The sequence below is a fragment of the Lontra canadensis genome, unplaced genomic scaffold, assembly GCF_010015895.1.
Source record: "Lontra canadensis isolate GAN:19392208 unplaced genomic scaffold, GSC_riverotter_1.0 scaffold39, whole genome shotgun sequence".
Classification (NCBI taxonomy): domain Eukaryota; kingdom Metazoa; phylum Chordata; class Mammalia; order Carnivora; family Mustelidae; genus Lontra; species Lontra canadensis.
In genome coordinates this window covers 4,124,262-4,151,776 of record NW_022631033.1, presented here as the reverse complement: position 1 = coordinate 4,151,776, position 27,515 = coordinate 4,124,262, and the positions used below count along the sequence as shown (strand labels likewise).

Here is a 27,515-nt window from a genome sequence, read left to right as displayed (position 1 = left end):
GAACCAGGATGTGAGCAGGGGAGCTTGTGAAAACAAGGCACATTTTTAATTTTTTTTAAAAGATTTTATTTATTTATTTGATGGACAGAGATCACAAGTAGGCAGAGAAGCCCACAGAGAGAGAGGAGGAAGCAGGCTCCCTGCTGAGCAGAAAGCCCGAGGTGGGGCTCAATCCCAGGACCCTGAGATCATGACCTGAGCTGAAGGCAGAGGCTTAACCCACTGAGCCACCCAGGCACCCTGAGTTGCATTTAAAAAAAAAAGGGGGTGCCTGGTGAGAAACCCCTGCCTAAATCCCTGGGGTGGTGAGGGGATTGGGGGTTGGGGGGAAGGTGGAGCCTGGCTGACCTAAGGAGCCTTTCCCTAGTGTTGGCAAACCAGAGGGGAGCAGGATAGATCCACACCGAACCTTGCTTTGTGGAATCAGAACAATCAGTATGATCGAAGTTATTTCCATGGTTTTTCTTTAATTCCTTTATTCTTGGACTCTGTGTCTGATGGGAGAGAGTCCTGGGAATATTTCAACAAGTGAGCTGCAGGCAATCCTGGGAGCTCCCGGGTGGGGGTGGAGGGGGGCAGGGCCCACAGTGAGCGCGCCCCCCTTCCCAGAGTTTCTGTTCCTTTGGTTGCATGGGGTCCAAGTCGAGGAGGACCCAGTGCAGAGGCCGCTGGTCTGTGTACTCATTCTGTTCTCAGGTCTAGCCCGACTTCGTCTCCGTCATCAGTGCATACCCGGGCCTCCTGCAATGAAACGAGCCCTTCCCTTACCAGCTTTTGATCCAACTGGGACTCTTTAGTCTAAATTACAACAACCTCTTCATTTTTTGTAATTGCTTAAAGGACTTGGCAACAGGTCAGACTCAGCCAGGGTTCATAGAACATTCTGAAGCCCTGGAGGCTGATGTTCTTGGTGCTCTCCAGCGGTATTTTGTACATTCGCACGAATGCATGTGTGCACACAGAGCTGTTGCCGAGCGATGGGACCAAAGGTATCAGGAGAAACTGGACAGAGTATTCTCACGATCAAGAAGGCTACTAGAAATATGGTGACATTTTCAAAATAGTGTCAAATACATTAATGTAAGAGAGAGATGATCCTTTAAGAGAGCAGTCTGTCTCTCACACACAACTCCTAAGAAAGTTGAGTGTGGCTTATAGCATCAACTCTGTGTGTGTGTGTGTGTGTGTGTGTGTGTGTTTTCAAGGCTTCAATTCTCATTTTTAAGAGCTCTGTAAATTATATACATGTTAATTTTCATAGATGTGAAAAAAAACCCTGAAATTTCTGGAGTATAAATATTGTTTAAAGTAGCTTGAGCATAAGCACATTATTAAATTATGGGGAAGATTTCTAATTTATCATAGGAAAACACATTGCGTATGTATATGTTCCTTCGTCCTTAGACATGTAGATATAAACACAGGTACCCACTAGGCGTAAGAATTTTTTATTCCTGAGATTAGCATGAAAAACGATTTGAGAATGGCACCAGCGAAGCATTTAGATATCCTCCTGTGCTTTCACTTCAAGGGCAGATAACAAGCTACCGAGAATGACTTAGCTCCTAGGAAGCACTAGACAGTAGGAAAAGATGTCTTGACTCTTGGACGAGAGCTAGCTGTCTTACAACAGGAAGCCCTACTTTTCTTTTGTTGAAGTTGATTTTCCCCTGCTTCTGTTGTGTGTATTCCTTGTCGTTTAGCGAATGGACAGCAGGCGAACACGAAATCCTTTCTTGGGCTTTGTAAATGCAGGACTTTACAAAATGTTTTGCCTCTGGACTCTTTTGGTCTGCTAATAATCGCAACTCAGTATTGATAGGAACTCAGTGTCGGGCTAAGATAGAGCAACAAAACCAGATGACCAGATGTCTTTCTTCTTCCTAAGTCAACTAGACTCAGAGACGTGAGGAGAGCTTGTCAACGGGAAGCAGGCAGGGCAGACGGCCACATCCACGCTTGGAACCGTCTCATGGAAACACAGCACTTGCAGCTTTAATTTCTTAATGACATTAGCAATAAAATGTACAATCAATTACACAGCAGTAATGACCAAGTATAGCAGCTTCTTCGACCCTCTTTGCAGCTGGGCCAATCATATGACCTACCAAAGAGGCCAGAAATTTTTGAAAATCTTAACTTAAAGAAAGTAGAAGTTATTTAACTCAGTCTTTGACAAGAAAGCTGGAATAAACTGATGGTCCCTGAGCTTAAAATCCAGCATTTTTTTTTTAGCAATGGAATTACACAACAGCTTGAATGTGTGTATTTATGGACAGCATGCTATGTTAAAATGTATATTTGAGATTGATATTATGAGTGGATTTGTATATTTTATCCTAATTATTAGAAATAAGTGGTATGTTGAACAGACAGAAAAACAGGCATTATTTTGAAAGGCCACAAGTCAAGATATAACAATAATATGTAACTGTTTAAATTAGATTTTATAGAAATTTCTTTCTTTTTTTTTTTAAGATTTTATTTGTCCGAGAGAGCACAGGCAAGGAGAGGGGGAGGCAGAGGGAGAAGCAGGCTCCCCGCTGAGCAAGGAGCCTGATGCGGGGCTGGACCCCAGGACCCCGGGATCATGACCGGAGCTGAAGGCAGACATTTAGCCAACAGAGTCCCCCAGGTGTCCCTAATTTTGTAGTAATTTCTACCTGGAGTCCCTTTCCAAATAATGATAGAAATTTTCATTTGGTAAAGTTGAAGTAGATTCCTCACTAAGTGTGCATATGTACGTGCGTGTGCATGTGTGTGTGCATGTGTGTGTGGGAGGGTGTGTGTGTATGTGTGTGATAGGTGTGTGCAAATGGGTGTGTGGTTGTGTGTGAATGTGTGTGGAGTGTGTAGGTGGGTGAGTGCGCGTGTGTGTATGTGTGTGCACAGATGGTAGGTGCATGTGTGTGTGTAGGTGTGTGTGTGCACGGGTGTGTGTAATTCCGTCTTTTCCAAAATGTTACCTACGTGCTCCCAGGCTGTCTAGACGGTATCTGAGTCCAAGGGTCTGGTAGGACCCACAGCCCCAAGAGCACAAGGGCCTCCCCCGGGCCCCAGACCTGCCTCCTGCAGACACAGTCGGAGATGTAACTTAAGCAGGGCTTTGTCGGGAGCGCACGAAGCTGCTCGAGTGCTCTCGGGGACTCGGGACCAGGAGGACACGCCTCTTATGTTTCTTGGGTGGCAGAGTCTTCAGCTCGCGCTTGCACTGTGAAATGTCACCAGAGAGGGACCTGCCCTGCGGTGCTTGCACGCACATCCCAGGGCTCCGGCGTGAAGGCCTCTTCGCGAGGGTGGGGTCTCGCAGGGCCCCCCTGCAGCAGAAACCCTTCTCCTTAGGTACTTGCGTGCACCTTGGGTCTCTGGGGACATCCTGATGTTGCAGGTTGCTTTTGTTGCCCGCACCGTCCTCATCCCTCCACCGGGAAACCAAGTCTCTAAGGGGGGAGGGGTGGTGCCATAGTCTTTCAGCTTCACTGCTTGCGGCATGACCCTGAGCCCGACAATTTAACTGACAGGCAGGTGCTCTGAGTTTCAAGAGTCTGTTCAGAAGTCACAGACTTGGTTCTTTGCGCCGTACATGCAGTGGTAACTAATTCCCGAAAAGAAGAGGGACTGATGGGGGAGAGAGGAGGGTGGGAGGAGAAAAGAAAGGGACATGTCCATAATTCCGCCCACTGGACAGGTCACCTTGAAATGACTAATTGGCAAAACCACTGGCTTGGGAGGAAGGTGAGCTCAGGGTTCAGCGTGGGCTCTGGCGCTGTGTGCGCCTCTCGGGCCAAGTCGCTGAGTCTCTCTCGGCGTCCGATCTTGTCTCCATAAAGTAAAAAGCTGAAATAACTGACAGGTAATGTTATTTAATGCTACTTCCTACTTTAAAATTCTGCTCCCATAAAGAACATTTTCCTACACCTGCATCCAGACTTGGACAAATTCTAATGCATAACTTTGAATAACTTTCAGCAAACAATTAGTTAACTTCATCGTAGATGCCTGGTAGCTGGAAATAGAAAACGTATGGAATTCACTGACAATATTTTCTGTTTTCTTATGATTCAACATCAGGATACATCACCTGGAAATTAATCCCAGTTTTTCTGCGACATCTATAGGTGACTGTCAGATTCTTATTTCTGCTACAAAATGGTTCATTTCATTTATAGTCAGTTTTATCACCTATGATTACATAATCCTGTGATGATTTGGAAGACAGTTTTTCCCCCCAAATTTTAATGTATACTTTTTATAATTTGGGGCTTTGCCTACCTGTCTGAGATCCTGTATTATCTTTTTAAAATTTTATTTATTTGATAGCCGGAGATCACAAGTAGGCAGAGAAGGGGGCAGAAGCAGGCTCCCCGGTGAGCAGAGAGCCAGATGCGGGGCTCGATCCCAGGGCCCTGAGATCATGACCTGAGCTGAAGGCAGCAGCTTTAACCCACTGAGCCACCCAGAGGCCCCAATTTATTTTAAAACATTGAAAAGGAATTTATAAGGTTGTTGGAGAACATCACGGATTTTGTATCTTGTTGAACATACAGTGGTTACCAAGAACTTTACATATAGCACCATATTCCCACCATCATATTGGGCTGCTATGAGATTTCATGTGTTCCAGAATATTCCATGTATTTCCTTAGCCTTCACTCTAGAAGAGAAGCTTCTTGAATGCCTAGAATGTGTTAATCCTGAATATGACTTTTAGGAGAAGTCCAGGAAAGCTCTTGAATCGATAAAGAATTGATTCTCATTGCGCAGTATCGTACTGCAAACTAAACACAGAGTAATGTTTAGGCTCCAATAAGACACCTAGAGAGTCACAAGTCTTAAGATAGTAATAATAGCCACACAACAGATGCTTTGTTGAAAAACGAAGCTTCATATTTTATTCCATGGTATGAAAACTATGAGAAGTACTAGTAATAGGACCAATACTTGAACATCATAGAAAAAGATAGATTCCTAAAAAAAACCAAACAAACAAAAAAAAACCCCAAAAAACAAAAAACAAAACTAAGTTATTAGTTAATAGTATAATTAACTTCTTTGTAGGGTCTTCTCAGCCTTGGAGGCATTCAGTCAGGACTTGGACGGGGGTTAACCGAGACCCTTTCTGAGGAAATTAATCTGATTGGTGAAACCTTTAATACATTAATCTCTTAGATCATTGCTAACTCCTGGGGTATGGTTCTAATCTCACTCCTCATGTTAAGACAAGCTTTTATATAAGCTATATTATGAGGATATCCACACTGGCATATGGTATGAAATGTGATGTTATCAGTTTGGAGTATTAATGTGATTTTGGCAATAGTTGGCTTTGCAGAGATTTTCTTTAAAGCAATTACATTCACTGAGAAAAGATTTAAGTTAGGGACCTTTTTTTTCCCTAATTTACTTTAAGCATTCACTTGACATTTAACTAAACTGTAGTTTTAAAGATATTTGACATTTTAAAATCACAAAAACTATAGATTATGCAGTATGTACAGTGTGTAATTTGGGAGTGAGCGTCTGTTTGATGGAGTCATAACTTGCTTATTAATTTCTGGGAAATAAACTAGACTCATACCAGTCATCTGTTTCTGTTTCACTTTTCACTGAATCTGCTTCTTTTTTCCCCCTTTATTCCTTCAACAATACCATGTCCAATATTCGTGATTATTCCATGGATAACAGTGACTTGAGTATCTTGAATGATAACGGAGTGGAAATAGTCTGGATTTATTTCTCCGTGCAGTTCATTGTAGTACTTTCTTGAGAGGTGGAAACAGAATGAACTTGTTCGATTTTGAGACTCGTGTTTCCACCGAGTGAGCAGGTACCTGGCTTGTGTTGGTGCGTCTGCTTCTCCATTCTCTGCTCTCCCCCTCACCCACTCTCCTTGCACATGCATGCTCTGTTGCTTCCCCACATTGCCGTCTGTGAGATGTGATTACCTTCTCCCGGTCCCAGAAAGTCGTGTAAAGGAGATTCAATAGGACACCGGGACATCACTGGAAAGAGAGAGAAAGAGAGACACAAAGAGAGAGAGAGAGACAGAGACAGAGACAGAGACTATCTGGACCACTAGGGGCCACACTTCGTTTTCTACTGACAATGAAATGGCTTTCTTGTTACTGTTCCCATACCCTATCCCCTTTACTAATTATTCTCTTTTTCTTCCTGCAAATGATTCACTTAGGGTGTCAGAAACAAGCAAGCAAATGAACAAAATCCCTAATGCTTGGAATACGGATAATAGGGTTGTTTTCTGCGGGGTTGACCTTGGCACGGACGTTGGGGCAGAATCCTCTTCTGGGGAAAACGGACCCTCTTCTAGCCCAGACTGGGGCCACCTGCTGCCCAAGGTGGCAACACTGTGTAGTAAAGCCCATTTACTCTTGTTAGGCAGAATTATGGCAAAAAAAAAATCCTGTGTACAAAGGGACCCTGCGTATTTGTGGGTTGATTTTCATTCCATGTTCAAGTGGTTGAAATATGTTAGAGCCTCTGTCTTCTGAAATACCAGTATTCTGAGTCACAGTGTGTGAAGAAGAGATCAGATGTTCTCACGGGGGTAGGTAGGTAACTGGGCTTGATGGGAACAGGGATGGGAAAGCGGATCTTGTTTTCTTTCATTAACTTAGAATTTTATTCATCTCTGATTCCTTATAGCCGGAATTAAGGCTGCTGACCAAGATACAAAAAGACCTGGTTGGCAGCATGATAAGAATTAGAAGGGATACAGATGCATGGAATCTGGAATGAGGTCTCTTCAGATTTACGTGCTGCTTTGGAAAGGCCAGAATTTTGGCTCTGAGTTGTTCTGTTTTGTGTTTCAGTCAAAACTAAGGGACATACTTCAACAGCTCCATGATTTCCTAGGGGTTAAAAATAGACCAGTTGTTCCCAAGAACAGGTACCCCTCAGAGAAGGATAACACTAACATTAGTCCCCAGCGTCTACATGGAAATGAGTAAGTGACGAAGTAAAGGGTGTTCTCAACAGCAAATGTTTAAAGAAATGGAAGACTGTGTGTTACGGGCCTTTTTTTCTTTTAAGATTTTTTATTTATTTATTTGACAGAGAGAGATCACAAGCAGGCAGAGAGGGGGAAGCAGGCTCTCCGCCGAGCAGAGAGCCCAATGCAGGGCTCGATGCCAGGACCCTGAGATCATGACCTGAGCCAAAGTCAGAGGCTTAACCCACTGAGCCACCCAGGAGCCCTTTACAGGCCTTTTCTGTAACATTCTTTGATCACGAACATTCCTCAGTTGGTGTGACGGAGGAACAGCTATAAACGTCAAAATCACATTTAGCTCCTGAATGTTCTTTGTGGTCAGCGGGACCAGCTCGTTCTCTCTTCATGCTCAACCAGTGTTGGGTTCCATTCCCTTGTACTCAACTAGGACTGTGTCTGTCGCATTTCAACTATTGGAAGCAGGTTCTGGGTGTATATATTTCATCTATGCTAAACTTCCCCAAACTTGCAAAACATAGTCACATAACATTTTTTTTTAGAACTCTAAGCATTGTGTTGCTTTTTTTCTGAGCTAATACTGTTCAACTGGGTCCTTTCAAAATCACAATTCTTTATCAAACTTGTTAAAGAAAACACAAATTTGTATTTATTTTAAAGTGCTACCACATTATGTGATGTCTAAACCTATACTAATAAACATTTAAAATTGGCAAATGACCAAATGAAATAATCCGCAACAGTTTTTGTTCAGTTTAGTTTTGGAACCTAATGAGAAAATGCTTTGTTATTAAATACTGTTTTCTTGGTTTTTTACAAATTTGGTTATTTTCATCTGTTAATATTTTCTTGACTGCTTCTCAGTCCCAAACCTTCTGACCTGTTGTTTTATTAAACTCTTTAAGGTCAGTACAGATTTCCACGCAGCTGGAAGAAGTAACACGGGGGGATTCTGGGTACTCTTTACGTGGTTCCCACAAAGGTATCCTCTCGCAGAACCGTACGTAGTCCAGTAACACCATAGAATATTGACATTGAATCGGTGGACACACAGGCCACTTTGCAGCCCCATGAGAATCCGCATTTAATTCTTCTTAGCCACTCACATGGCCCTTCTGCCCCTACCACCTTCCTCATGGCCAGCCACAAAAACTCTGTTCCTGTCTTCAATAGTATTGCCATTTCAAGAATGTTTTAGACTCTGCAACCTTGAAGGGCTGACTTTTTCCCACCGTGCATAGTTTTCTGGAGGTTTATGCAGGTGCTGCACATCGATAGTTCATTTCTCTTGATAAAATTTTTATTATAATAACATTTACTATTTTATTGTTTTATTTGTTATATAATAGTACTATATTATTATTTATTACTATGTGTGAACCATTTACCTTTGAGTTGTTTTCAATTTTTTATTTCTTTTTTAAAAGTTGAAGTGCAGTTGGCACACGATGTGGCATTAGTTTCAGGCACCGCGCAGCGATTCGACAAGTCTGTGTGTTACGCTGTGCCCTGCCCATGGGAAGCAGCATGTGTCCCCATAGGGCGCTATTACAGCGGCGCTGACCTGGGTCCCTGCACTGGGCCTTCCATCCGCGTGACTTACTCATCGCATCATTGAAAGCCTGTGCCTCCCACTCCCTTCACCCGTGTTGCCCATCTTCCTTCCCCCTTCCCTGACAACCACTTGTTTGCTGTTTGATTTCTGGGTTTGTTTCTATTTTTTGTTTCTTTGGGTTTTGTTCTTTAGACTCCACATATAAGTGAAATCATATGGTATTCATCTTATGTCTCATATTTTATCTGATATCTTAACATTATATCCTCCGGGTCCAACCAAGTTGTCAAAAATGGCAAAACATCATCCTTCTTTTATGACTAATAGTCCATGGTATACATGTGCAGTTGTGTGTGTGTGTGTATCCATTCCATTCTGTGTATACACAGACACCACGCGCACGCACACACTCACATATGTACACATCACATCTTTACCCTTATTGAATTCATCTGTTGATGGACACCTGAGTCGCCTCCATAGCTTGGCCATTGTAAATAATTCTGCAATAAACACAGTGTTTATGATTGTTTTGGTTTTCTTTGGGTAAATACCCAGTGGTAGGATTACTGGACGATATGGCTTTTCTAGTTTAACCTTTTTGGGAACCTCTGCACTGCATTCCATGGTGGCCACCCCGATTTATGTCCCTACCGGTCATGCACGAGGGTTCCTTCTCTCCACATCCCTGCCACCACTCGTTATTTCTTATCTTTTTGACCCTAGCTATTCTGCCTGGTGTGAGGCACAGTCTCATCGTGGTTTTGATTTGCATTTCCCTGACAATGAGAGATACTGGGCATCTGTTTGTGTCAAATGTCTGTATGGCATTTTGGGCAAAATATCTATTTAGGTCCTTTACTCGTTCTTTAATTGGATTTTTTGGGTGTGAAGTTGTGTAAATTCTTTTTATATTCTAAATATTAACTCCCTATGGAACGTATGATGGACAAATATTTTCTCCCATTCAGTAGGTCACCTTTTCATCTTGCTGGTAGTTTCTCTCACTGTGCAAAAGCTTTTTATTTTAGTGCAGTCCCAAAAGCTTAATTTTCCTTTTGTTTCTCTTGCCTCAGGAGGCAGACATATCTAGAAAAATGTTGCTATGGCCCACGTCAGAGAGATTACTGCCTATGTTTGTTTCTAGGAGTTTTATGATTTCAAATCTCACATTTAGATCTTTTGTCCATTTTTTAAAAAAATTTTATTTATTTATTTGACGGACAGAGACCACAAGTATGCAGAGAGGCAGGCAGAGAGAGAGAGAGCAGGAAGCAGGCTCCCTGCTGAGCAGAGAGCCCGATGCGGGGCTCGATCCCAGGACCCTGAGATCATGACCTGAGCCGAAGGCAGAGGCTTAACCCACTGAGCCACCCAGGTGCCCCGATCTTTTGTCCATTTTAAGTTCACTTTAGTGTGTGGTTCAGGAAAATGGCCCAGTTTTATTGTTTTATATGTGGCTGCCCAGTTTTCCCAGCACCATTTGTTGAAGAGATGGTCTTTTCCCCAGTGTATATTCTTGCCTCCTTGTTTGAAGAGTGATTGGCTGTATAATCATGGGTTTGTTTCTAGGCTCTCTTCTCCATTACATCAATCCATGTGTGTATCTTTGTACCAGCACCATCCTGTTTTAATTGCTGTAGCTCCCAAGTTTTGATTATTAAGAATGAAGATACTATAGGCATTTGTGCGTGGGTTTTGTGTGACCATAAATCATTTCTCTGGAGTAAATGTCTAGGAGAGCAATTGCTTGGTTGTTACATATTTGACTTCTTAAGAAACTGTCAAACTGTTTTCCCAGCGTGGTTGTTCCTACTAGTGATGGATGAACAACTATTTTTCTCCACGTTCTCGCCGGCTTTGGTATGGTCACTGCGTTTTATTTTAGCCACTTGGCACATGTATGTAGTTGCATTTCCTTGTGGCTCTACTTTGTGTTTCCCTAGTGACTAATGTTGTTGAGAATCTTTTCATGCGCTTACTTGCCACCTCCACATCCCTTTACATACCATGACTCTTCATGTCTTTTCTCTGTTTTCTGATCGGATTGTTTGTTCCTTCACTGCTGGGTCTTCAGTGTTCTTCCCAGATTCTAGACACCTATCCTTGTCAGACGTGTGGTTTGCAAATATTTCCTACCAGTGCGCAGCGTGTCTTTTCTTCTTCTCATAGGGTCTTCCACAAAAAAGTGTTTAATTTTTATGAAGTCTAATATGTCCGTTTCCTTTTATAAACTGTGCTTTTCGTGTCCAGTCCAGGAATTCTTCAGCTAGTTCTAGACTTTCCTCTATGTTTTTTTCTAAAATTTTCATAACTTTACCTTTAGGTCTATGATCCATGAGTTAATTATTATACAGAGTTTGGATTCTGTTAGAGGCTCAGTTTTGTTGTTGTTGCAGCCTGTGGATGCCCATTTGTTCCTGCATCATTGTCGAAAGGTTATCTTTACTCCACTGACCTGCCTTACACCTTGAGCTCTGTTGGGCATGTCTGTGTGGGTCTCTTTTTGGGTTCTGTGTTCTTATCCACTGATGTATGGATCTGTTAATTTGCCATTACCACATGATCTTGTTACTGAATTTATAAAATCAGTCTTGAAAATGAGTATCCTGACTTATTCTTTCTGAAATTATTTAAACTATTCTATTGGGGTTTGAAGGCTTTCTTTTTTTAATATTTTATTTATTTATTTAAGAGACAGAGAGAGAGACAGAGAGCACAAGCAGGAGGAACAGCAGAGGGAGAGAGAGAAACAGGCTCCTTGCTGAGCCGGGAGCCCGATGCGGGACTTGTTCCCAGGACCCTGAGATTATGACATGAACCGAAGGCAGACACTTAAACTACTGAGCCACCCAGGCATCTTGGTCTTGAAGCCTTTCTTCTAAAATATATTTTAGAAGAATCTTGTCCGTATCTTCAAAAAAATCTTGTGGGGATTTCGATAGTAACAATGATAAACCTGTATATAAATTTGCGGAGAATTGATATCTTTATAGTGTTGAGGTTTCCAACTTGTTAGCCTGGTGTATTGCTACAGTTATTAGCTTCTTACTGATTTCTTTCCTCAGCAGAGCACAGTTTCAAGGGTATAGTTTTGTGCCCGTCTTGTTACAGCTAAGTCTTTCTTTAAATGATCGTAAGTGGCATTATAATATTCCATTTTGGTGCCCGTGTGTTCCATGCTGGTCTGCAGAAATACCACTGAATTTGGTATGTTCATTGTGTATCCTATGCACTTGCTCATTTCAAGTATTATTTCCAGGCATTTTCTTATAGACCCCTTGGTGTTATCTATGTAGACAATTGTGTCGCCTGCAAAGAGGGGCAGTTTTATTTCTTGCATCCTAATCCATATGCATTTGTTCTATTCTTGGCTTACGGCTCTGGCTAGATCTCCCAGCACAATGTTGAATAAAACTAATGAGACCGGACATTCTTGCCTTGTTCTCAGTCTTAGGGGGAAGCCTGCAGTCTTACACCACCCAGTGTCATGTTGGCTTTAGGTTTTTTAAGATATCCACTGTCAAGTTGGGGGAGTTTTCCTCTATTCATATTTTACTGGAAAGTTTTCTCATGATTAGATGTTTAAATACGTTCAATGCCTTCTTTCTACATAGATTATCACGATCTAGTGATTTTATTCTTTAGGCCATCATGATAGCAGATTATATTGACTGATTTTCAAATACTGAGCCATATTTATATCCCTGGAATAAATACGACTTGGTCATGAGGGATCATTCTTGTTATATATTTCTTCTGTTTGCTCTTGCTTTGTTAAAAATTTTCATGCCCATATTTTTGAGAGCTAATATTGGTTCGTCGTTTTCTTGCAACGTTTCTGTCTGGTTTTGGTATCGGGGTATCTGATCTTGGGCAGCCACAATGAAATGTCATACACTGAGTGGCTTAAAGAGCGGAGATCTGTGTTCTCACAGTTCTGGAGGTTGGATACCTGGTAGCAGAGGGCGGCATGATCAGCTGGGGAGGACTCTTCCTGCCTTGCAGACGCCTGCTTCTCAGCATTGCTCATATGGCCTCTGCTTAGCGAATGCACATTGAGGGCAGGAGGGAATCTCTTTCTTTTTCTGTTGCTCTTATGAAGCCACCTTAGTAAGCAGAACACATGTTAAAACTGACAGAATGAAGGATTTTAAGACCAAGAAAAAAAAAAAAACCCAGAAAACCAAAACCTTGAATAATTCCTTTAGAAGAGCATTTTATAAAATCAGATCAACACCTCCCACTATGACCTTATTTCATCTTAATTATCTCCTGAAAGCCCTGTCTCCAAATACAGTTACACGGAGCAGTAGGGGTTCAGTATGTGAATCTGGGGCAGTGATTCACTCCATAGCACAGGGTAACGTTAATGCCGTAAAACACACAAGGAAGTTGCTTGTCTACTTCTGTTTTCTGGAAGAGACTGTAAAGTAGATGTTAATTTTTCAAATGTTTGGTAGATGTCTTAGTGCATTTGGGTAGCTGTCCAAGTGTATACAGCAGAATAGCATAGACCAAGCGGCTCAGAAACAGCATGGATTTATTTCGCACAGTTACTGAGACAGGGAGTCCGGGATCATGGTGCCGGCTGGTCTGGTGTCCGGTGTGAGTGTTTTCTGTCACACAGAAGAAACTTCTTGCTGTCTTGTTCCTCACATGATAGACAGAGGAGGGAAATGTTCTGGAATTTCTCTGATAAGGGTGATAATCCCACTTATGGGGGCTCTGCCCTCCTGACCAGATGACTACCTGAAGGCTGTACTTCTAAACATCATCACCTTGGGAGTCAGGTTTCAACATGTGATTTTTGGGGGGGACACAGACATTCAGTCAATGCCAGTAAAATTTCCCATAAAACCACCTGGCCTGGAGATTTCTTCTGGGAGAGTTTTAATAGTTACAGGGTTATTCAGATTTTCTGTTTTGTGTTCAGTAAGTTGTGATACTATGTGCTTTTTTAAGGAAGCAGCCTATTTCTTCTAAGGTATTAAATTTATGTGTGTATTTTTTGTAGTTTCCCCTTATTATTTTATGTCTGTGGGGTCTGTAGTAATATTTGCTATTTTATTCCTGACATTAGGTATTTGTCTTCTACCTGCCACCACTTTTTGTGTCAGTCTTGCTAGACATTTGTTGCTCTTTGCAAAGAATCAGCTTCTGTTTCATTGTTTTTTTCTGTTTTTCTTTTAAGTTACTTTGATTTCTGCATTTATCTTATACCTCTTGCCTTCTCTTTGCTTTGCGTTTATTTTCTTCATCCTTTCTTAAGTTCTTTAGATGGGAGTTTGGGTTGCTTATATGAGAATTCTCCTGTTTTCTAATGTGTATTTTTAATACTATTAATTTCCCTCTCAGCATTGCTTAACTGAGTTCTCCAGCTTTTGATAGCTTGTCTTTTTCTTTTAATTCATTTCAATGTATTTTTTTTCTTCATTTTCCTCTTCGATCCCTGGATACTTAGAAGTGTGCTATTTAGGGACTGGTGATTGTCCTGTCATTTTTCTCTTATGAACTTCTAGTTTGATTCTGAAACCTACAGCAGCTGGAATTAGATATTCAATGCCATAGACTTACTGGCAAAGCCAGAATTTCCCTACAAAGAATGAACATTCAGACTTACTCCTTTTGGAATCCGTTGTTTTCGGACTGTACTAAATCACATATCTAGAGACAACCTACTTAATTAGCAAACTTTAGGTAAAGTATAAATTGATGAAGCATTTCTTCGACCTTTGGGAAAGCTGTTACTTTATAAGGCATTATGCATAAAATATATATGATTATCCTAGTTCACTCATTCAGACTGCTGACTTTATCATCACTAAAATTTCTAAATCTATCTAAACTTAGTGATAGGGGAAAAAACATAGGTAGGAATCCAAAAGACTTACCTTGAAAACCAAACATTAAAATCAATTCATTTGACGTCTGCTCAAGCCAGTAATTGATTTTTTTTATTATGCTGTGACCAGTATATGTTTTATTTTCAAGAAAGCTGTAATTTATTTGGGGCAGGTAATAAGAATAAGCACATTAACTAGGAGATGTGGGGGGCACCTGGGTGGCTCAGTGAGTTAAGGCCTCTGCCTTTGGCTCAGGTCGTGATCTCAAAGTCCTGGGATCGAGCCCCGCATTGGGCTCTCTGCTCTGCAGGAAGCCTGCTTCCTCCTCTCTCTCTGCCTGCCTCTCTGCCTACTTGGGATCTCTGTCTGTCAAATGAATAAATAAAATCTTAAAAAAAAAAACAAAACTAGAAGTTGTGACAACCCACCACCCAATAATTTAGGAGGACAATGACAATCAAAGTGCACGACAAATCACATATTTTTCATGTAGCAGGCATGAGGATGACTTTCTTTAAGTTTCATGGCCCTGTTTCCTGCAGTGGTGTATTGTGCAATATCTTCAAGAAAGAATTTTCTCAAAAAATGGTTTAAATGGACCGTTGCTTGAACGTGCCTCCTAACAGTTGCCTGGCCACACCTTGAGAGTGGATGATGTAATTGTCTAGTTCATATCTCAGATAAATATGCGGCAGTGAAAGGAGATGGGTGATGACATCATCAAATGTGCTTGAATCACAAATTTATGCTTTTTCAATCTGTTCCTATGTTTTGTATGGTTTAGGTTGTCGGGATTCCAGCTGCCATCCTCCGTCGTCAGCACGGGCTCGATCCTCACGCTGTGGTTCACAACAGACTTCGCCGTGAGCGCCCAAGGCTTCAAGGCCCTGTATGAAGGTAGGACATTCCTGGACATGCTGACCAGACCTCCTCCTGCTTGCGGTTGGGGGTTCCGGATCTCAGTGCAATTGTGTAATATATTCATGACGGCACAGCACCAGCTACCGTCACTGCCAAACTTTCCGGGGTGAACCGTGTGTTTACAGTTTTCCTCTCTGGGTGGTAGTCTTTTTAGTTGGAGAAGTGGTTTTCTTTTGACGTGTGGCGGAGAAGTTTTGATCATTTTGAGTACTAACTTGCAGCACTGTTTCCATGAAAAATTCACTTTGAACTCAGAAGTGTTTTAAGAATTTAATTCTTAACTTTTCGCTGGACGGTAATGCTGTGAGTGCTTACGTAAAGAGAATTCCATGATGCGAGTTTTTCTTGTCAAAGCTGAGACTTTTACTTGAGAAGATTGTTTTGGTTTTACTGTTTTTTCATGGCAAGGCGTCTGCATTTTGTGTTTTCAGATTTTGTGCCTAGGTGCCCACTGGAGTCTTGATATTGTTGAACTACTGTGGAACTTGGGGACAGACATTTTAAAAAGATGAAAGGGAATTCAGCCTCTGAGAGAGGAAGTGGTAAAGATGATCCTTTCAGGAATTCCGTTTTAAGAAATTACTCTAGTAATTCTTTAAGCGTGAATGCTGTGGTGTATCTATTTTCACCTTGTTTTACAGAGACGTTTAAGATTTTCCTTCCTGTGTAATACAGAATCTATTAACTTTAATATGAATACATTCCCGAGCCTGTGAATTGGAAATAGGCTGTGGGTAGGGGGTATAAGCCCATGGGTAGTTTTGGCCTTTTTTCCTTAGGGTGTGGTTCTGGATTAAGTCACCTCTGCCTATGCTTTTGTGCAGAGTCTCAGTGCACTTGGGCGAAAACCGTTCTTTGTGGAAAGATGAAATCTACTGTGCTTTGTGCCGCTCAGCTTGGCTACTACGCATTACCAGAAAACGTGCGTAGAATGTTGTCTTTGCACAAGTATCTAGTCAGACCTGTTTATCCTCTTATTTCATGTTTTGGATGGAATGATGGTTAGCATTGTTTACTCTTCTGATTGCAGTGTCTTTCAAGCCCCTGGATTTGCGTACACGCTGGCAGGATATGTAATACACTTGCAGGCGCTTAAGTCTGTTACCATCAGGGAGTAACTTAACCTTTGGAGAGTAACAAGCTAAGTGAAGGTTAATAGGTGCTATTAGCTTTCAAATGTGCGCATACCTACCACTTCCTATGTACACTAACTTCACATAATTTCTTTTTTGCTCAACATTTCGAAAGTGTTTCTAAGGCACCTGGTCCTAGCCACCTGTGGCTGTCCTGTCCAAGTATCTGGTATTTGCTCAGATGGTTGATAATGCTCCAATATTTTAGAAACTGGCGATTTTCCTCTCCTTCCTGACAGAGTTGGTACTTGGATATGATATTTTGCTCAATTTCCTAAGATACATGTTGTGTAAACGCAGTTGATGTTGGATAATTGCCAGATGAATAATTCTGCTGACTCTGCCCTATTGTTGTGGATGTTACTGGTTTTCCTGATGGTTTAAAACACACGATCGGGGAGACTGTCTCCACGGCAAAGAACACTGATGAGTTATTATTATTTTTTTTAAACATGGAGGGATCCTACTTAACCAGGAGTTCAGTTAAACGTGCATTGTAAAGTTGTTGATCTGCGGACATGCTTTTTTTTGAAGTTTATATTTTAAATAATGACATTATAAAATAGTCTGATATTTACAAGCAGATACAGATCTTTTTCTTGAATGGAGAACAAAAAAAGATACTGCATTAAAAAGTGCTTTTTCAACAAAACTAAAATTGTATATAATATTTAGTATCTCTATTTTAAAAATATTTCTCCATTAGCTTAAAGGTCTCCTGAGAAAATTAATATGTATTACCTGGAGAAATAAAGTTAACTGTGGTCTGGACAGAGGATGGGGGCCTGCAGGGTTTATCTGGAGGAGAGCAAAACCTCCCTACGAGCGCCAGCTGACTTGTCAATAGTCCACGTTCCCACGGGGAAGTTAGATACAGCTGTAGGCACTGCCACTGAAGAAAGGGAGACTTTCTTGAAAATTATGCATAAAATATACAGACATACCAATCCAAATAAAATATAAAGCAGAACCAAGGATAAGGGGCAGGAAATTATGTACATTTTCATTAGGAGCCAGAACACTGAATCCTCTGGGGGATTCAGAATTACTTGATTCTCACGAGTTTTCATTTTGAGGACGCTGTCCATCAAGTCAGTGTTCTAATCCAAATACTATAATAAGATTCTAATGTCGTTTCCAAGACCTCTAAAGGAAACTTAATTTAGTTGTAGAACAGTCGATCAGCTTGTCCAAAAACATAATATTCTGTAGTCTTAAGCCACTACCGTTTTCCAGATAAAATTAGAGTGTATTTAACATTACCAGACTGATGTTTGAATTTTTAAGTACATTTGCTTAAACTCTAGAAAATGTTTCAAACTTTTAAAATATGTCTAAACATATGGTTTCACTTATTTGTGGAGCATAACAAATAGCATGGAGGACAAGGGGAGATGGAGAGGAGAAGGGAGTTGAGGGAAATTGGAAGAGGAGGTGAACCATGAGAGACTATGGACTCTGAAAAACAATCTGAGGGTTTTGAAGGGGCGGGGGGTGGGAGGTTGGGGGAACCAGGTGGTGGGTATTGGAGAGGGCACGGATTGCATGGAGCACTGTGTGTGGTGCAAAAACAATGAATACTGTTACGCTGAAAAAATAAAAAATTAAAAAAAAATGTCTAAACATGATAACCTCGATAACAAGTTTGATCGGGACCCTGAACGCCATAGTTTTCTGGCAGTGATTTGGAATGATGCTATTTACATAAATTATTATTCATGCATGGAAATATTATACTGCATAATGAGTATGGAAACAATAATTTAAAAATTCTAATTAATGCATTCAGTCAATGAATTTAACCCTGGAAATTAAGTGGAAATACTTATAAATTTCACAGTAACATTGCTCATCAACAGTAATTGACTCTCTAAATATGGAGACCTTCGGAGTCTTAGTAAATTTATAGGTTCTCAGTGAAATTAACATATTCCAATACATACATACCTCAGTAAAATTGAAGTTACCAACTTAATAGGGTTTTTTATAAGATTGCATTTGCTAGGTTCATCATTGAACATTATTCTTTATAGTAAACCAAGGAATTGACATTTTTTGATAAATTTACAATAGAATACATTGAGATTATACATAATGTGCCATGACAAGGATTACTATCAGACCTCCTGTATTTGCCCAATATTGAAATATCATATATGTAAATAGCACTTATTTATATATTTCTATTTGCCAACTTTATTTCATTAAGATTTTAGTTATCAAAAAATGCTTCATTTATTTCATCAAGTTTATGTATAACTTAAGAAAAATATCATTTAGGAGATTGGACAAGGCATGACAAATATTATGTAATGACAAACACGCATGACGAGGCATGGCCATCACTTGACTTGAGGTCAAGGAGAACAAATCAGTTCAATGGCATGAAAATCTAGGCAATGTGCCCCAAAGAACACTTCTTTTTTTTTTTTTTCATTTTTTAAAAGATGTCTTCTTCTTTCTTCCTTTCTCTCTTTTTTTCTTTCCTTCTTTCTATCCACCCTTTCCCCCCCTCCTTCCATCCTTCCTTTCTTTCTTTTTTCTGAGATGCCTCTATTTCTAATGTTTTTTCTAATTCATGACAAAGTAATTAAATGTTAAAAACATTCACAAATAGAGCATGAAAACTCTTCAACCTGACATTTGAGTTATTTTGGTTTGAAGTCTGATTTATTTTTAAATGACTTTTCTTATGTTGATGCACATGTTGGTTTTTGTTCTGGGAATCATTCAAATATCTCACAGACTATTTCCTAATTTTTATTTGCTGATGTTTAATCATTTTACTCTTGATTAAATTTTTTAAAAATGCAATTTTCACAATTATGTACCATAATTTAGGTTGACTTTTTAGACATTTTGCAGGTGAAGTAAGTTTTCTTGGACATTGGTTGTATTTTTCATAATTCCACATTTTCTGTGAGATAGAATTTTTTTTTTTATTTTATTTTTTATAAACATATATTTTTTCCCCAGGGGTACAGGTCTGTGAATCGCCAGGTTTACACACTACACAACACTCACCATAGCACATACCCTACCTATGTCCATAATAACCCCACTCCCCCAACCCCCCTCCCCCCAGCAACCCTCAGTTTGTTTTGTGAGATTACGAGTCACTTATGGTTTATTTCCCTCCCAATCCCATCTTGCTTCATTTACTCTTCTCCTACCCCCTTAACCCCCCATGTTGCATCTCCTCTCCCTCATATCAGGGAGATCATATGATAGTTGTCTTTCTCCGATTGACTTATTTCGCTAAGCGTGATACCCTATAGTTCCATCCACGTCGTCGCAAATGGCAAGATTTCATTTCTTTTGATGGCTGCATAGTATTCCATTGTATATATATACCACATCTTCTTTATTCATTCGTCTATTGATGGACATCTAGGTTCTTTCCATAGTTTGGCTATTGTGGACATTGCTGCTATAAACATTCGGGTGCACGTGCCCCTTCGGATCACTGTGTTTGTATCTTTAGGGTAAATACCCAGCAGTGCAATTGCTGGGTCATAGGGTAGCTCTATTTTCAACTTTTTGAGGAACCTCCATGCTGTTTTCCAGAGTGGTTGCACCAGCTTTCATTCCCACCAACAGTGTAGGAGGGTTCCCCTTGTGAGATAGAATTTTTATGTCTAATACCATTTACATTTGGGTAGAAAACACCAACTCTGTGATTCAGATTAATGAGTCCCCTGTGTATTCACTAGAATCAATACTTCCTTGCATAGAACATTTTTCAAACGTATAGGGCAATTCCATTGGTTGGGAACCAAATTTTCTTTGAACAATTGGCAGAGGGTTTTTATCTATGGGACAGCAGATGTTTTAAAGGAATCAGAATGAAAATCATACTCATATTTTGACATGGGTATTTACACCTGGTGAGGTAGAAGGGAGGTTGCGCTGGATTCTTAGGTAAAACTGATAAATTGTGGGAAACTACTCTTTTTAAGATTTCCTTAAAAATTGTTGCTGACATGGTAGCTGAAAAGGGAGCATTTTTAATGACACATGTAGATAGTCATATATTTTGATCATAAGATGCTGATTTTACACACTCAGCTTTTCCCTCATCTTTCCAAATTTCTCTCTTAGAATATACCAGACTTCAATTTTATGCCCGTAGTATAAGACTCTGAGTGAAAGATATATTTGAATGAAACAAATACTGGTGGTATAATGAGGAGGAATTTGACATGCTAAATAGTAAAAATTTGCTTGTGGCAAGAAATCGTGTTTCATACAAAACAGTTCATTAATTGGAATGAGAAAAACAATTGCCCATGAAGATAGTTTAAGAGCCTCCCCTGGGTTATAAAATGTTCTTCTAAAGGAATTATTAAAGGTTTTTTAAAAATTTTTTTGACTTAAAGTCCTTCATTCTACCAATTATAACACATGTTCTGCTTACTAAGGTGTACGTTAGGTGTACTAAGGTGTGTGTGTAGGATGGTATGAACTCCTGTATACATTTTCTTATTAAATTCCTATAGGATTCCTATAAGTGAAATTAAATAGCCTTGTATTATCAGGTAGAGGAAGTGAGGTCATAACTGACAGGAATCCAGCTGGCCAAGACCTCATAGCTACAGAATTGTGAAAACAGAGAGGACACACAAGCCCAACTCTGTATTGAAGTTCTAATCCTTACTCCCTTGCAATTTAGCCTCTCATGTTCTTATTTGCGTGCGACATTGGCAAATGCAAACTCATGAACGTGTGCACTGACACTTGCATGCATACAGTCAGAGAATTACGTTTTTGCACATGTACATGCACAAATACATCCTCTGTGTACAGAGGCACCTAGGTGTACGCCGGGGAATGTGTGTGTGGTTATGCAAATGGACACACAGATGTCCTCGTTCATTCTTTCTCTCATTTACTCACTTAGCTTTCACTCAGCATCTCCCAGAGACCCAGTGCTGAGCTAAGTGATAGGAACACAAAGATGAGAAGGGCCGTGGTGGTTCTGAAGCCACAGTGAAGGAGAACATGGCCCCTTTCAGGGGAACATAGAGACTATGACAAGTGTTGGTGTTTGACAAGGTTGGGCAAAGAAGGAAGGCCAGCTGCCCTTGGGGGCCAGGTACAGGTCATTACAGAATTAATCTCAGATGATGTGTTTAAAAAACTCCTGTGACAAATGTCTTCATTCTGTCAGGGGCTGAATAGAAGCTTTGCAGGAAGATAGGAAGGGGGGGATCTTTCTGAGGGAGGAAGAGTCACGTACAAGGCTGTGGAGAAAACTGAGTACCATGTTGAGGAATGCAGAAGTAAGGGGAGGTTGATGGAGGACTGCCTGGAGGGGGAGATCCTGGGCCTCCATTCTCCTCAGGGTTCACAGGGACGTGGAGCGGGGCCCCACTGCGCCGCCTCAGTTGAGGAGGTCACTTCTGTGTGGTTTCATCTGTGGCTTCCAACGCTTCCTCTGTGTCATCCTAAAAGCAAAAGCTGAGTGAATTCCACCAGACTATTACATAAACTGCAGCTTTTTAATCGTGCTTTCATTTCACAATTGTCATCTTTTGGCCCTTCAACATGGCGTCGGAAACCATGAAAGCAGAGGGGAGATCTGCATCTGGTAAGTTCCGAATTCCCACAGCACTTTTGCCTCCAGACTGGCTTTGGGAACCGTCTGGCTCCCCGTCTCTGTGTCCTTGAGAGTAGTAGATGCTAAAGGAACATTTGAGTCCTTGACATTTGTCACCACCTAAATATTCAAAACCAGATTTTGATAAGAAATCTACATTTGACCACAACTTAATTTCATCTAGTATTTTTCTTCTCCTCCCAACCCCTAAGTGAAAACCACTTTAAGTGCCCCAATTAACTGATGTGAATTTGATCTTCCCTCTGGTTAACACATCTTCTCATCTAGAAGATTCTAAAACAGCACTGAACTTGTTTAAAGACAAAGAGATTCGTGGTCCACAACGTGCTCAAACTGTTCATGTTTAAAAAAATAATGGACTTAATACAGGCCATTATTGTAAGCTTGCGAGGACTTAAAATGGGTTAATTTCATTTATTATGCATTTATGTCATGGATGCAAATGGCCAACATTTTCATGTACTCCACAGGTTTTCAGCAGGGAACAGGGGGTCTAGGCTCCAGTGAAGCCCTTTTGTTCTGGGGTTTGCCACGTCAGGAGCTCCAGGGCTGGGGTGGGGCTCTGGACGGACCGTGCGTTTCTCGTTGGCTGAATGTGTTTGGCATTTCCCTCTGACACATCACTCAAGCCGAATTTTCTTTCCTTTAACACACGTGGATCTGGACTTAGAAAGAGCAGCTAGATTATTACCCTTCAAGCTTGAAGCTTTATTTAGAATGTCAGCACTGATTTATTTTTCTCCTGAAGTGATTATCCAAACTCAACCTGAATTAAAGCGTGGAACATGAATGACCCACCTAGCAGGAAAGAAAGCTTTCTGACTGAGAATGGGATGGCAAAGCGACAGCAGTTAGCTGTCCATTAGCTGACCCTCAAACATGATCTTGGGTTAATAACAAGGACTGGGGTTGGAACACATGGGAACGTCTAGAATGCCTTTCCTCCTGACTGTTTTGGTTGTGTGAGTGGGTAAGCACAAGTAAGGACACACCTTTACCTTAGAGTGAGCAAAGCTGTTGGTGCTCATAGCAGACCCTGTCCGGGTGCACGCCCTAGAGCCTGGGTATCCTTTTAGTTCTTGATTTGCAGAGATTTTCAGAAAGCTGCACGAAAACCGCTAAGCAAAGATTTTGGAACAGCACTGGAAAATAATTGTTGCTATTAGTAATACCAATATGAAGGCCTCCAAAAAGCACAGGCATAGGAGAGATAGGATTCCTTTCTGAAAGGACAACATTAAGGCAATCAGATAATGGGGCCGCGGAAAAGAGATTCAGGCCTGCCATAAAAGATGAGTTTCACCCATCGAGCAAGGCCTATCTGTAACCGATGCTATTGACGCTCTTGATGAAGGAAGAAAAGGTAAAATGAGTACCAGAGGCAGAACACATTGCCAGAGGCACAGCCACATCCAGTCCAGTTCTGCCAAGAGGAGTGACACACTCTGGGACGAGATTGTGACGAGAGTCACAGCCATGCCCGTGGGGCCGTGGACTGTGCAGGGAAGCCGCTTGCTTCTGTCCCTGTCTTGTATCTCTGCAGGCTTCACTGCGTCAGGAGCTCCAGGGCTGGGGTGGGGGAGCATGGATCATCTCAGTTCCTACGAGGCTGTGAAATGACATGCACAGTTTGGTGGGTGGGTTTTTGTGCAGAAAATATTTTCCAGGCTCCAGCAAGGTCTCGAGAGTTCCAGACCTAAGGAAAAGGTCAGAATGACTGTAGATGGGTGAGAAAGCCCTGCTTACCTGAGTCACCAAATGTTCTTTCATGATTTCTGTCACGTCTCCTCTTTCTGCCGTTCTGACTGCACGTGTACGCAGGGAGCCTTCGGGTTGTGACGTGGTGACACACACAGGCCTGAAGTGAGAGAAGAAGGACTGTTATATCAGCGTGAACCTCCTAGTCCTGTGCATTGCAATTTACTAATCTGCCATTTTGATTTTATATATATTGGTTTTGTGAACTTATGTAATGTGTATTTACCCCAGAGAGATGAAGTCTGTGCTCTGTGCATTAGAAAGTCTTGTTTCTGATTCAGTAGGAGGAGATTACTATAAATTCATTAAAATAGTACATTCTGTGGGGAGGCCTACTGAGAGAGTCTGAGCCAGTCTTCTGCCCTGATCACACACACACACAGGTGTGCGCACACACACACGCACACACACACCCTCATTACATCACTATGTGCAATATTCCATCAAGCATCACTATAAAGGAAGTATTTTTTTCCAAGTTGCTCATACTATTAAGAAAGAATCAGTTAGTCTTAGTCCTGTATGCATTGATATAAAGGGATGTCTGTAATATATGAAAGGGAAGAAAACGGTAGAATCCCATTTTGGTGAAAAAAATGTGTTTTGAAGTTCTTGCATAAGGGTGTCTTCCCATGTCCGTGTGTCTGAGTGTGCATGTATCATGTACATGCATTGCATACACGCATGTGCTTCTGTGCATATTCAGGGAGTTGTAGAATATGCAGGGAATTGTTAAAGCACATGACTTTGGGGAGGAATTAGGAAGAAGGATTGCTTGATTTTTCTCTGTATAGTTGCATCGTTTAGCTTGTTGTAAGGAGCATGAAAAAATTAAAAAACAAACATCATAAAGGAAGGTCTTTCTGAAGAGGATGTGGAAATCAGTATTCTTTTTTTTTTTTAAGATTTTATTTATTTATTGACAGACAGAGATCACAAGTAGGCAGAGAGGTAGGCAGAGAGAGAGGAAGGGAAGCAGGCTTTCTGCTGAGCAGAGTGCCTGATGTGGGGCTCTATCCCAGGACCCTGAGATCATGACCTGAGCTGAAGGCAGAGGCTTAACCCACTGAGCCACCCAGGAGCCGCAGAAATCAGTATTCATAAGTGAATTTTTGACTCACATCTGGAAGTTGAATGAAAAGTTGACCCAGGTGATCAAAAGTTCTTCAAGATTATGTGGTTTGCAAATGGTTGACTTCCTGCCTTCGAAGGCCACCATTGCAGCTCAAAAGTTTCTGTCATCTGAAAATGAGAGAAAACAATGCATACTGACTACAAGTCCACATACAGAAACAGTAGCCTGTCTACAAGGGACATAATAAAAGGCAAACTAATCTCATAGGAAAGACATCTTCCAGATCATTTTCGGTAACAAAATAAGGATTGGTTAATGTTTGTCCATAAAGGGAATTCCCAAACCACAAGTAACAGATTTATATTTTTTTAAATATTCTCTGTTGATTATAATTTATTTTATTCTTTTTAGCCACTCATCTCCCAAGATTTTTTTTTTAATATTGTTTGTTTTGTAACTAATTTCTTGTGTCAAATTGCTTCAAACCTGTAAGCATATATATATATATATATATACACACACACACACACACACACACACACACACACACACAATATTTGAAATAACTCATTTCAGGAAATATTTGAAGAATAAAAATCGATCGTTCCAGAAGATGAAGTTTTACAAACAAAAGTTATGAGACGGAGTGATTTTTGATCATCTTTTTGTTTCTGTTGTCATGGATCTGTTATGTGTGGCTCATTATGTTCGAAATCAGATTCCCTCTCTTGCCATTGAAAGACCGTCAGCCCTGGGCTAGCTATTATGTGGGTACTGGGGATGGAAAATGTTAGGGGAATCTAACTGTGTCGATATCTGTACGTAGACGAGGGCATGGATCCTGAGGTCTGGTGTGCTCTGGTTTCCCAGTCACCCCCCCGTGTGCCCCTCACGTGTGTTACATAGGCATTGGTTGCATCAAATTTCTCCCTGTGAGATAAGGCATGAACGGCGCCAGTCACAGAGCATTGCTGGGAAACTTACAGAAAATTAGCTACTGCAATGGTTTGGCTCCGTCTCTGGTTTGTAAGAATTTTAGTCCATGCTTCTAGTTCTGCAGATGCATCAAAGATGCCCTGAATAGGTATAATGTGTCATTATTTCTGCAAATTGTGAATTATATAATACCCTTCTTTGAGGCTTATGCCCCTCTCTCTCTCTCTTGCTAATATCGTCTTTGCCATCCTATTCTTGGACACTGTGTCTACCCCATCCCTCCTTCTCCCCACTTTGTGTCTCTTCGTCTTTTTTATGTAGTGAGAAAAATTGCCAGATGTTGATGATTTTTTGTTTTTCTTTTTTTAAATTATGTTAAGTTAGTCATCATACAGGATGTCATTAGTTTTTGATGTACGTTCCATGATTCATTGTTGGTGTATAACAGTGCTCTCTGCAATTCGTGCCCTCCTTAATACCCACCACCAGGCTCAGCCATTCCCCCCAGCCCTTCCCCTCTGAAACCCTCAGTCTGTTTCCCAGAGTCTATTAGTGAGAATGCAAAGTGCCATTTTATTCCAGCTAAGAGGTTGGGTGATACTTACTAGTTTTAGGACAAGCTTGGAAATTCCACATTGTGGTTAAGGTAACTTAATTTTTCTCAAATCTCAACTCATATCTGTAGGTATTTTTGCTGTTGTTTTGTTGTTGATTTGTTCATTATTTTGAAAATAACAGGAGTATAGGATAGAGATCTGGAGGAAAGGCAAAATTACATTTTTTTTTTTTTTTACAGTTGCTGCTAGTTATAGTTGGTTAGTCTGAGGTAACAGAAGGAAAAGATGGGAAAGAATGAGATTGATGTGGATTATGGAAAGAAAAAAATTAAACACAGGCATACATAGAAACCAGAAGAATCCAAGAATGCTGGAAAGAGATGTCAAATATTTAAATTAGAATAAAAATATTACAATGTGATAGTTATATCACAATCATTTCAGTTTTAAAGATAGAGAAACACTTCCCTTCATTGGATCCTTTTGTGAAAGATATATATATGTCACATTAAATATAATCAGTCTGTAGCTATATGGAAAACTTAAGCTTTAAACAATGCTTCACACTCTGATGTATGGTGGAAAAAACACAAAATATGCATTCAAATGGTAAAAAAGGATAGAAACATTTATCTGCGGAGTTCTTAAATCAGTCTAGAAGAGATTCATTTCCATTCCTGACTTTGCATTTAGCATGTAAATTTATTATCCTTTCTGATATCCTTGCTACCTAAGGTTAACGGGTCACGGAGTGTCAGGCATCTGCGTTGCTGAATCGAAACGTATTTCTCAAAGGGTTTGTTAGTCTAAAAAGTTTCCAACCTCATTGGGCAGTTTCTCTGTTTTACTTGCTTCCTTTAAGTGTAGTCAGAAAATGGCGATCTACAATCTCTTGTGAGTAATAGATATGACGGTGACCTCTATGGAATTTATATTTCAAGAAATAGTCCATTATGATTTATTCTTAGTTTCAACCAAATGAGGCACTGATTCTATTGATTAGCTGGAAATGGCACCATATAGAGTTACTCTGTGAGTTGGTCCATTTTCTATATTTTTAGAACAGTTTTAGATTTATAGAAAATCACTCATCTCTTATTATTGTAAATGCTTAAGTCACTTATCATTCGTTAGTGCTAATCAGGGG

The 27,515-nt window shown here is 40.6% G+C and overlaps 1 protein-coding gene across 1 annotated transcript in view; it reads left to right on the top strand.

Annotated features, from left to right (window-relative positions):
- Window positions 1-27,515, top strand: part of CSMD1 (CUB and Sushi multiple domains 1) — a 1,958,110-nt gene that overhangs the window by 566,652 nt on the left and 1,363,943 nt on the right. The window contains exon 3 of the mRNA XM_032869815.1: window positions 15,153-15,265. Within this exon, the coding sequence (XP_032725706.1) occupies window positions 15,153-15,265 (113 nt within the window). The remainder of the gene's footprint in view (window positions 1-15,152; window positions 15,266-27,515) is intronic.